Source organism: Hordeum vulgare, chromosome 7H, assembly GCF_904849725.1.
Source record: "Hordeum vulgare subsp. vulgare chromosome 7H, MorexV3_pseudomolecules_assembly, whole genome shotgun sequence".
Lineage (NCBI taxonomy): Eukaryota > Viridiplantae > Streptophyta > Magnoliopsida > Poales > Poaceae > Hordeum > Hordeum vulgare.
This window is the reverse complement of record NC_058524.1, coordinates 41,639,980-41,652,855: the sequence shown is the minus strand read 5'-3', so window position 1 is coordinate 41,652,855 and position 12,876 is coordinate 41,639,980. Positions and strand designations below refer to the sequence as shown.

Below are 12,876 nucleotides of genomic sequence, written 5' to 3'. Positions count from 1 at the left end.
CCTTCTTACCCGTGGTGGCTTGGGTTTGCCAGAGACCAAGACACTTACAGAAGATGAGAGAGAGCAAAGAAGCGGCAGCAGGATGAGGAGAATGACAAGTTCAACCAGTTGCTTGCCAGGATTAACGAGCAACAGAAGCAGATTGATGAGCTTAGAGGAGTACCGCGCCAGGAAGATCCTGCAGTTGATATTACCGGTGCCCCATCTAAGCGGAAAAGCAGCGTGGCTGAATCTGAGGCCCCGCCCGACGATGAACGAAGAATGATAGAGGGCGGTCCCGGCTACCCCATGGATGGAATCAAGGAGTCAACATCATGTGAACTCCATCAGAAATTCAAGAACATATCCATGAAGGTGGCCGTCGGACAAGCTTTACCTTCTGGCCCTGATGCACGCTGGCATGGCCGTGAGATTCCAGCTGGCTTTGCTAAAGTCGGGGTGGATGAAATCATGACGGGGTTTAATGATATGGAGCTCGACATAGCTGGACCCGAAGATGAGAGGACACTCGGAGAAGTACTCGGTGGAGTCATCCTATGGGACAAGAACTACATCAAGCTTCCAGGCTCGGCCCCAAGGACAACACCGCCTCCGAGTCGTCGCAGGTCACCTACACCTCCATTACCTCCAAGCCCTCCACATGATGTCGGCCAGCACAACACGAGTCCATCTCAATCACCGCCGCCGGACTTGGGTCGTCCGTCTTCACCGCCGCCCGCACATGATACTAAGCGGAAGCGTGCCAGCAAGAACGCTTCGTCGATGATTTCTAAGCGACAGAGCTCCCCAAAGCGCAAACTGTCGCCCCTCCCAAAGGTACCTCATGCTAATCTTCCTATCAGACCTTATGATCGTACCCCCGAGGAAAACGCCAGGATAGCAAAGGAACAACATGAGGCGCAGATGAAAAGGAAGGAACCCGAGCCCCGCCCGAAATACACCGAGAAGAACATAGCATGGGCAAAAGACTTCATAACCACTCCATCACAGTATGACTTACACTATAAGCCTGATGACTATACACGCACATTGCAGAAGGAAGTGAAAAAGAGCAAGTCACATGCAAGTGCAAGTGGGAGCAAATCAAGTTCAACTACAAGCAAGAAAAAATCAGACGTTCCTCAGCTTGGACAACAGGCCAAACAGTCGATCCCACCCCTCAAGGTGTTAACCGAGAATGTTCCCCCTCCGGTGCAGGGGCAAGCTTTTGAAAACGCAAAGGAGTTGGCGGATGAATGTGGTATCTCGGTTGAAAATTTGCTGGCTAATTCCCAAGACGACAGGATACCCAAGGCTGTGGTAGCCCCTAAGCCACAGTTTGTCATGGGAGAGCCTTTGGTGAGCAAAGATGATCTCCCAACAAATATGCGTTACTTGCATAAATGGTACTTAAGTGAATCAAAGAATGGGAGAACGATGATCGTGCTGAGTGTCCCACAGGAGTACTACGGCCGCTCCGAAGAAATCCATATCGACTTTGATGAACTCTTCCAGATGTACAATGGCGACGCCCTCGACAAATCGCTTATGAGTTGCTATTGTCTATAAGTTTTTCAATTCGTTGTCTACATATAACTTGTTTAGTTATTTCAATTCATTGTCTATATATAACTTGTACTCTATTATGCAGAATGAAGATTCTGGAGTGTAAAAGTAAGAGCATCATAAATATTGGGTTTATTGATCCAGATAAAATACATATAGCGACGCTAACTAATTATCCCAAGGAGACGGACGAAAACCTTCTAAGGTTTCTAAGAGATCAAAATTTATGTGACCACATATTGTTTCCATACAACTTCAGGTGAGGGTCTTTACTCTGTTGTGTCCATTCACTTATAAGTGTAATTGATAAGTTACTCACACACACACATATATATATATATACATGTGCAGCTTCCATTGGATTATGTTGGACATTCAAATTGATAAGGGAATAGTTGATGCCTTCGACCCATTATCGAGACCCTTGGAACAGTTCCAAAGCCTGCAGGACATGCTCCAAGTGTAATTTTAATCATTCTTGCGCTCTATCGGTCTATTTCGATGATTTTCTGATATATCAATTAATGAAAAACTTAGCAAATCATTATCCTTGTCGGGCAGGGTTTGGAATCGGTTCAAGTGCGTGACTCCCGGTAACTTTCCTGAGAAGCTGGCCTTTAGAGCGGCTCAGGTAAGTAGTAGTATGATATAATTCTATTAATTTTCAATACATTTATGATGCTAGATTATTATTTTGATTATATATATTCCATTCTCGTAAAGTGCGACCAGCAGCCACGGGGAACGCATCTATGCGGATACTATGTTTGGAGACCATTCGCACGTTTACCTCTCAGTTCAAGGAGCACAGATTCGACGTAAGCAATGAACATTCACACCTCTATTTTTACCCGTCATTCTTTGTTATCATGATTGATATTCATATTCATCTCCACTTCTTATATAGCACGAGGCCATGAGGACGAAGGTCCTACCAGAGCAACGCGCGATTGCTGTTGCAGAGGAGCTTGCGGGATTTCTGAGGACGGAAGCTATAGAAGACAAAGGACGATTTAGTGTAGCTAAGGGCCATTACTGATGTTCGTCCATGTAATCGAATAGACGGGCTCTAGTCCCGATAATTCAGATCTCCATATAATTGTATATGATCGCTTGTAAGATGAGTTAATCTTATATATATATATATATATGCATAATTATTTCTATTTTAAATTATATGAAACTAATTCCCGAACACAAAACGAGGCATCACGTTAATCTCCTGAACACCTAAACCCTAAAATCCTAAAACCCAAAAATAATTTCATTCAAAAAAAAGCCAAAAACCAGCAAAATCTGAAAATCTTGAGTCCCAGTCCGTGTAACGAGCCGGGACTAAAGGGCCTGCCCCTGGGGCGCTACGAGGCGCCCACATGGAGCACCTTTAGTCCCGGCGTGTAAGAGGGCCGGGACGAAAAGGTTAGGCCTTTAGTCCCGCCCCTTTAGTCCCCGTTGGTGAACCGGGACTAAAGCCCCTTACGGGCCGGGGCTATAGGCCCTGTCCCCACTAGTGGGGGTGGCCGCGCCTACCAGGCTTGTGGCCCCCTGGTTGCGCTCCTCTCGCACTTCTTCGGCCCAGTATTTTTTATATATTCCCAAAAAAATCCACGTTGATTTTCACGGCTTTTGGAGTTGCGCAGAATAGGCATCTCAAGCTTGCTCCTTTTTCAGGACAGAATTCCAGCTGTCGTCATTCTCCCGCTTCATCTAAACCTTGCAAAATAAGAGAGAAAAGGCATAAGTATTGTACCGTGAAGTGAAATAACAGCCCAAGAAGCGATAAATATCAACATAAAAGCACGATGCAAAATGGACGTATCAACTCCCCCAAGCTTAGACCTTGCTTGTTCTCAAGCGAAAGCCGAGCTCAATAAATAAGACGACATGTTTACGGAGAGAGGTGTCGACAAAACAAAATACGAACATGCATGCATCATGATCATGATCAAAACAGCAACACCAACATATAATCTCTCATGCTAAAGTGACAATTCCTTCACAAAGTAAAGCATGGATCAAGAACCTTACCAAGAATTAGCAACCGATAGCCTTTTGTCATTGAAGCAATTGCAATTTATCACAACATCAGAAAGAGTCAAATAAGAGCTTGTAAAGCAAATCCACATACTCAATCATCTTTTCATTCTCTATAATTGCCACAACTCACGTGGTACTCATGAGATCAAAGTTTCAGCTGAACACAGAGAAAGATAGGGACTTATAGTTTTGCCTTCCAACTTCTTACCTCAAGTTTAATGTCAACAATAATAATTCATGAATGCTTACCTCCAAGTTGACATATGAATATAGATCTTTCCCTAGCATATGACATTAGTCAAGATAAAGGCGAAACAAGGAATTGGTGAAGATCACCATGACTCTTTCAAGGGCAAAAAGTAAAGGTACAAGATAGGCCCTTCGCAGAGGGAAGCAGAGGTTGTCATGCGCTTTTGAGGTTTGGATGCGTGTCCTCTTAGTGTGGAGGAACGCTACTTTATATTGCCTCCTGTGATAAAGAACTTTACTATGCAGTCTGTCGCTTTTATGTCTTCCTCATCACAGGTTTGTACAAAGCTTATTTTCCACACACTAATAGATCATACATATTAGGAAGAATTTTTATTGCTTGCACCGATGACAACTTACTTGAGGGATCTTATTCAATCCATAGGTAGGTATGGTGGACTCTCATGGCAAAACTGGGTTGAAGGTTTGTGGATGCACAAGTAGTATCTCTACTGGGTGCGGGAGTTTTGGCTAATATGAGGTGGAAGCAATCGTCATATGAGGTGGAACCAAGCAAACACAATTCATTATGTTGTCTTCCTTGTCCAACATCTACTTCTAAGCATGCAATAGTTTAGTGAGTGTTCACAATCATAGATGGATGATATATTTATATGTGAACCTCTCCTTCTTTATCACTTTCTATTAATCGCAACAATGACCAAGGTCTACGTTTGTCTACCCTCAACAAGTTTCAATCAACATTCTTTTTATATGTGAAGCCATCACTTCCCATAAGATCATTACATGATCTTTCATGCTTTTGTTCTTTTCTCACTCTTTTGATCATGGCAAGAGGCAAAGCCCTCAACTAAGACACTCTTTATTATATGGCTCACGAGCTCGAATACATCATGGGTGACACAAAGCAAAACTCAAGACTGAAACACTAAGACTTTTAATCTACTAGAGAAAAAGAAAACTGAAAAGGAACAAACTAAAACAAAGGTAAAGGCAAAAGATGTGATGGTGATACGATACCGGGGCAACTCCCCCAAGCTTGGCACAAGCCAAGGGGATTGCCCATACCCATGCTCAGTTGTCTTCCTTTGGAGGTGATGGTGGTAGAGTTGTTGCAGAGGTCTTGAGCTTGTTTAATTTCCACTTGAGCATAAAATTCTGCTCCCTCAAATCATCATTTTCCTCTTCAAGCTTCAACACCCTTTGGCATAATTCCTGCTTACTCTCCTGCAAGAAACGAGAAGGGATAAACAGAGTCTTAGGTTTCTTCTTTGAGTCAGGGAGGCTCGACTTCTTGAACTCCACATGGGTGTTTCCAGGTGGAGGTAGAGGAGCCTCCTCCTCATCGGAACTTGTTCCTTCCTTCCCTTTGGGTTCATAATCTTCTTCCTCATCAGTGGTCCAGCCATAACGATCCAAGTCCCCATAGACCTTGGGGTTAGCGAGGTAATCAACCACATAGCTCTCCCCCTCTGAATCCTGAGAAGATATCTTGACCTAAATCTGCGGCAGAAAACAGGCTCGAAACGAAAACAGAGGAAATCTGCGTGATACGAGCGTCAGACCTTACGGGAGAATATATAATGATTTTTTCCAGACCAGAAGGAGTACTCCGCACGGAAACGGAGTCCGGGAGGCACACGAGGTGGCCACAAGCCCCCCAGGCGCGGCCAGGGGGTGGGCCCGCGCCTGGCAGGCTTGTCGCCTCCTCGCGCGCTTTCCGGACTACTTCCAATTTTTCTATTTTTTCAAATATTCCAAAACGGAGAAAAATTCCTACTGGAAAAGTTTTGGAGTCTGTTTTTTTACCGAATCACAAGATCGTTCAGCTCTATAAAGGCTGGGGATTGGGGTGCACTGCAAATGAAGTGGCTGCAACCAAGCTCTGCTCCGACCATATGTATCCACCCATGATCATTCTAGCTAGTGTGTGATGTGAAGAGGGCTGCAGTGTTGTTCAATTCCACACTTATGTTTGAATACTTTTACACACTAAGATGTAACTGTTTTTCCGATGCATCTTAACAAATTCTAGCTAGTGTGTGATGGGAAGATCTCACTGGCGGTGCACCGTCATTTTTCTAAAAATGTAAAGTGTCTGAGGCCTTTTTAAATTAGATGAGCTTTTCCAAATGCATGAACAATTTAAAAGGACACGGTCTTCTTTCTTTTACAAATACATGAACGTAATTTTAAGAATGAACTAACACTTCTTAAAGCTACATGAATATTTTTTGAAATGTGTCAACACTTTTTGACTTACATGGACATTTAAAGACACACAAACAGTTTTAAAAATTGAACAAGTATTTTTTTGAAGTATATGAACATTTTTTTGGAAAGTACAAAACAGCCTTTTGTAAATGAACTGTTTTTGAAGTACTACAACTTTTTAATTCCAGAGATTTTGTTTTCCTAAATACATGACCTGTGTGGAAGCAGACTGCGCTGTTCAGCTCTTATCTGTTCAAAAAAAATTAAAAATCTTGGGGCGTTGTGCAAGATTTCTGTTTTATGTCGTTTGGTTTTGCCTTCTACTCCCTCCGTCCCTAAATATAAGTCTTTTAAACGATTTTATTAGGAATCTACATACGGAACAAAATGATTGAATCTACACTGTTTTACTAGTAGTCTACATACATATAAGTGTTTCAAACGATTTTACTAGGAATCTACATTCTGAAATATGTCTATATACATCCGTATGTAGTACACTAGTGAAACCTTTAAAAAGACTTATATTTAGGAAGGGAGGGAGTAGTTTCCTTGCCAACTCTTCCCAGCCTCCGGTCTGCACTGCAAACTCTTCTCAGCCTACGGTCTGCTTCATTTTCCTGCATTGCAAATCTACAAATGTTTCCATAGAGTTCTCTGTCGAAAAACAACTTCATTTTCTGTTATAGGACTGAAACTGTAATCTCAAGTGCTCAACTCGCTGCAAGAGCCACCACATCAGTATTCAATGCGGCCAAACAAGGGCGAAACCATTACAGAGACTCATTGTTGAAATAGTTTCTGAATTTGAGAACAGTTTCTGAATTAGAATTTATCTAGCAGAAACGCAACAACTGCTGGGTTTCCCTGAACCCATGCCTTACAAGTTAGAAGTTTGAACTGAGGCGGCGATACTCTGAAGAGGTGGACAGGAAGGCGACTTCTATGGGTATATCTCTCTACCCTGCATCGACATCCGCGTACCGCATCATCACGTGGGCTGAATTAGCAGAAAAGCAGTTAAGTAGTTAGGTATCATGTGTCACAGGTACTGTAACAAGTTCAAATAAGAAGATCAAAAGGAGTCTCAAAACAATGTAATGTTCTCTGCGATACAACCTGAATTTTGTCCACACTTTATTCGCTACAAATTACACTAGGCTAAAAAATAGAAATCATCATCTTCTCTGTGAAGTTGAAATTAGCAGACCGAACCGATTTAGGTTTTCAGGTTCCAAACTCTTCCACTAGCGGCATGATTTAGTTTTTCAGTTTAATAGTTCCAAGCGTTTTTTTTTTCTAGAGACAACAAGGTACTCTTGTCCGTGCCAAAAGAAGATTGTAGTCCAATTATCTCGTGAGTTGTGACTAAAATGTATATCTCGCTCACAAGGTAAATTCAACTATCCTCGAAGGAAAATAAGAGAATTGGCTGCAACAACGAAACCAGTCACAGATTACCTGATGATCAGAACTCGCTACAGATTACGCAGCAACAGAGGTACATGATCGATCAGGACTACAGGCTCCAATCGACACAGTTTGGAGAGACGCGATCAAACATCAAACTACTCAAGATTTGATTGAGGACGTATCAATCGGATCGATCAGGCATGTCTGTCGTCGTCGTCGCCGCTGCCGACTCGCCGCTGTCGTTTGTAGCAGTCCACGTCGTCGACGTCTTGGTTGGCTTTCTCGCAGGCGTCGATCCACTCGTGGTAGATGTCGACGGGCTCGGTGAGGTGGTGCGCCGCGGTGTGGTAGGCCTCCTGGCAGACGTAGCAGACGGCACTGGCGACGAAGAGCTTGAGGTCGATGGTGCATGCGACGCCGTCGGGGTGGTTGCAGAAGGGGCAGCAGAAGGTGGTCTCCAGCTTCGGCGCCGGCTTCTTTCGCGACGCCATCTTGGAGCTCATCGACTTGCGCTTCGCCATCTCGATCACCGCACCACGAGATCGCGATCGCAGGTAGGAGGTTCCGGCAGCAAAACAAAAGCTTCGAGGCGTAGGTGCAGGAGAGAGAGAGAGAGAGGCGATGTGTTGGTAGGGAAAGGGTTGGGCGTGCTGCCTTATATAGGATGTGTCCACTCCGACTCTAGCTCCAAGATCTTGGGCGGCAGCAATACATTGCGTGGTGTGGCGGTGCAACGAAGCTGTTACCGAGTCGGAGCCGGATTCTGGCGCCCAGTCGATCAACCAAAGCCAGTGCCAGGCATGCAGACTGTTTTTAATTTTTATTTTTTGAAGCAACATATTTCATTAGACAATCTGTTCACAGACACTATCACTAGTGGAAAACGGACCTTTGGCCGGGACCCTTTAGTCCCGGCCTGCCTCTGGTCCCGACTAAAGGCCCGGCCACGTCGCCCCAAATCGCAATGCCTCCCTCGAGGCTTTAGTCCCGGCCCGTAAGGAGCCTTTAGTCCCGGTTCGTGTCCCAAACCGGGACTAAAGGACTACGCGGTGTGCAGCCCGCATGTGCGCCACCTTTAGTTCCGGTTTGTGTCTCAAACCGGAACTAAAGTCCTCTGCCTATATATAGCACAACCCCCCTCTCCCCTCTTCCTTGCATTTTTCTTGGATGGAGGATTGTGGGTGTGTGCTAGCTCTCCACTTTTTTTTGATGCACTAGAGGTGTTTGTTGAAATGTGTGTTAGAGCGATGCCGCTTCAGTTCACCGAACACAACTACGATATGAGATGCCTGAGCCACGCTTAAACCTCTTCCTCTTTATTTCTACTTATTCTAAAAGGTTAGCAACTATATTTCCTCGTTTAGACCGTGCGGTACTAATTTTTAGGATCGTGATTGTATTTGATATACTGTCGTATAACGCAGATGAGCCATCCATGGATGTACGGTGATCGACGCACAGCCGCTTACAGAGAAGGCGTGCATTCTTTTCGAGATGAAATCATGGCGGGGTTTCATGATATGGAGCTTGACATAGCTGGACCCGAAGATGAGAGGACACTCGGAGAAGTACTGGGTGGAGTCATCCTATGGGACAAGAACTACATCAAGCTTCCAGGCTCGGCCCCAAGGACAACACCGTCTCTGAGTCGTCGCAGGTCACCTACACCTCCATTACCTCCAAGCCCTTCACATGACGTCGGCCAGCACAACACGAGTCCATCTCGATCACCGCCGCCGGACTTGGATCGTCCGTCTCCGCCGCCGCCCGCTCCGGATACTAAGCGGAAGCGTGCCAGCAAGAACGCTCCGCCGACGATTTCTAAGCGACGGAGCCCCCCAAAGCGCAAATTGTCGCCCCTCCCAAAGGTACCTCATGCTAATCTTCCTATCAGACCTTATGATCGTACCCCCGAGGAAAACGCCAGGATAGCAAAGGAACATCATGATGCGCAGATGAAAAAGAAGGAACCCGAGCCCCGCCCGGAATACACCGAGAAGCAAATAGCATTTGCAAAATACTTCAGACCCTTCCATCACAGTATGACTTACACCATAAGCCTGATGACTTACTATACACGCACATTGCAGAAGGAAGTGAAAAAGAGCAGATCACGTGCAAGTGCAAGTGGGAGCAAATCAAGTTCAACTACAAGCAAGAAAAAATCAGACGTTCCTCAGCTTGGACAACAGGCCAAACAGTCGATCCCACCCCTCAGGATGTTAACCGAGAATGTGCCCCCTCCGGTGCAGGGGCAAGATTTGAAATTAGCAAAGAAGTGGGCGGATGAATGGGGTATCCCGGTTGAAGACATTCTGGCTTTCCAAGATGACAGGTTACCCAAGGCTGTGGTAGCCGCTAAGCCACAATTTGTCATCGGAGCGCCTTTGGTGAGCAAAGATGATCTCCCAACAAATATGTGTTACTTGCATACATGGTACTTCAGTGAATCAAAGAATGGGAGAACGATGATCGTGGTGAGTGTCCCACGGGAGTACTACGGCCGCCCCGAAGAAATCCATATCGACTTTGATGAACTTTTCCAGATGTACAATGGCAACGCCCTCGACAAATCGCTTATGAGTTGCTATTGTTTGTAAGTTTTTCAATTCGTTGTCTACATATAACTTGTTTAGTTATTTTAATTCATTGTCTATATATAATTTGTACTCTATTATGCAGAATGAAGATTCTGGATTATAAAAGTAAGGACATCCTAAATATTGGGTTTATTGACCCAGATAAAATACATATAGCGACGCTAACTGATAAACCCAAGAAGACGGAGGAAAACCTTCTAAGGTTTCTAACAGATCAAAATTTCTGTGACCACATACTGTTTCCATACAACTTCAGGTGAGGGTCTTTACTCTGCTGTGTCCATTCATTTATAAATGTAATTGATAAGTTACTGACACACACACACACACACACACACACACACACACACATATATATATATACATGTGCAGCTTTCATTGGATTCTGTTGGACATTCAAATTGATAAGGGAAGAGTTGATGCCTTCGACCCATTATCGAGACCCTTGGAACAGTTCCAAAGCCTGCAGGACATGCTCCAAGGGTAATTTCAATAATTCTTGCGCTCTATCGGTCTCTTTCGATGATTTTCTGATATATCAATTAACGAAAAACTTAGCAAATCATTATCCTTGTCGGGCAGGGTTTGGAAGCGGTTCAAGTGCGTGACTCCCGGTATCGAGCCTGAGAAGCTGACCTTTAGAGCGGCTCAGGTAAGTAGTAGTATGATATACTTCTATTTTCAATACATTTATGATGCTAGATTATTATTTTGATTATATATATTATATTCTCGTAAAGTGCGACCAGCAGCCACGGGGGACGCATCTATGCGGATACTATGTTTGCGAGACCATTCGCACGTTTACCTCTGAGCATAAGGATCACAGATTTGACGTAAGCAATGAACATTCACACCTCTATTTTTACCCGTCATTCTTTGTTATCATGATTGATATTCGTATTCATCTCCTCTTCTTATATAGTACACGTCCATAAGGGAGAAGGTCCTACCAGAGCAACGCGCGATTGCTGCAGAGGAGCTTGCGACCTTTTTGAGGACGGAACCTATAGATGACAAAGGACGATTTAGTGTAGCTAGGGGCCATTACTCATGTGTGTCCATGTAATCGAATAGACGGGCTCTAGTCCCGATAATTCAGATCTCCATATAATTGTATATATATGCTCGCTTGTAAGATAAGTTAATCTTATATATATATATATGCATAATTATTTTTATTTAGAATTATATGAAAACTAATTCCCGAACACCAAACGAGGCATCACGTTAATCCCCCGAACACCTAAACCCTAAAACCCTAAAACCCAAAAATAAACAAAATATGAAACTCTTTAGTCCCGGTCCGTGTAATGAACCGGGACTAAAGGGCCTGCCCCTGAGGGCGCTACGAGGCGCCCACGTGGAGCACCTTTAGCCCCGGCTTGGAACAGGGCCGGGACTAAAGGTTAGGCCTTTAGTACCGCCCCTTTAGTCCCGGTTGGTGAACCGGGACTAAATCCCCTTACGGGCCGGGGCTAAAGGCCCTGTCCCCACTAGTGTATACGTATGGTCATCATAAGAGACAAACATGCTTATGAGAGCATCTCCAACAGGCGCCCAAAAACTGCTCTGTGCGCTAAAACATCCGTTTTTTGGGCGCCGGACTGCTCCAGCAGAAGCTGCAAAACACTACGCGCGCTAAAAACTTTTGGGCGCGCGCTAAAAAACGCTATCGCGGCAGCATATTTGGTGCGCCGGCTTGCGCGCGCAGCAAACTCTGAGCTGCTGCAGATGGGACCGCTGGATCGACTAGATTGGGCGCCGCACTAGCGCGCGTCTGTTGGAGATGCTCCGGTCCCCGTGCTTCAAAACTGCTACAGTGGCGCGCTAAAAAAATTATTGGGCGCGGATTTTTAGCGCTGTCGTTGGAGATGCTCTGAAGCCTGCAACTTTGCACAAAAAAAATCTGGAAGAAGTAGAATTACTATTTCACCCTTGAAGAAACTTGTGCCTAGTCGAAATTTAGTCCATAAGCGTCCTTTCTTCGTCATCATGGTAACGCCGGGAAAAGAGAAGGCCAACCGCCATACTGAGATCTAGGAGAGTATACCATCACATACAAAGATACTTTTCGAGCCGATGAATGGGACCGTCGCAAGCGACGAGACCAAGACTTTGTGGCACGTCGGCCGGAGATCTTCCCCATGGTCACCAGATCTCGAAGCAGTCAACTTCATCCGATCTAGTCTAAGAAGAGGAACACCGCCGCTTGCCGTCATTCACGCATCTAACTGCAAGACAACAAACACAACTACAATAGGCGACACAGTCGCCACCTGTGAGAGCGCCGATGGCGGACCACCAGACACGAACCTCACCGGATCCATAGGTCGGGAAGACGATCGGGCCGCTTGCCCCGTGACACCATTGATTGGAGAGACGCCGAGATGAAGGAAGAGCATAGACAAATTATTCCGATGCGGCGTCGTCTCCTCCATGAAAACAACGCCTCAAGTAAACACTAGACCAACCCAAACTACATGCGAGAACAGAAGCACTAGGGTCCTCACCCCCTCCCATCGTCGGAGGAGCGGACGGAGGAGGCATGGACGGCGGGCAGCGGCGCATATCCCTTTTTATGGGAAGGGTGGTTGATATGGGAACCGCGTGTGTTTGCTTTCGCATAGATTATTTCAGAATGGTGGAAATCCAACAACCATGAAGGACATACAGAAATAGCTACTTATGTTACAACGATAAGCTGGGAGAAGAGGGGAGGACCGACATAGGATATCTAGGCATAGATTATGACCGAGAGAATCTGCAACTTAGGGTAACTCGAACACGTCGATGCAAACTGTCTCTGCATGTCCGTGTGGGTCGAAATGGACAGAAACCACGGCCACTGCGCCGA

At 45.2% G+C, this 12,876-nt stretch overlaps 1 protein-coding gene across 1 annotated transcript; it reads right to left on the bottom strand.

The window, feature by feature from the left end:
• Positions 1-7,613: 7,613 nt before the first annotated feature.
• LOC123408193 (transcription elongation factor 1 homolog) lies at positions 7,614-7,940 on the bottom strand. Its single transcript, XM_045101360.1, has one exon. It carries the CDS (start codon positions 7,938-7,940, stop codon positions 7,614-7,616), a length of 327 nt encoding a protein of 108 aa, XP_044957295.1.
• Between the last annotated feature and the right edge of the window lie 4,936 nt (positions 7,941-12,876).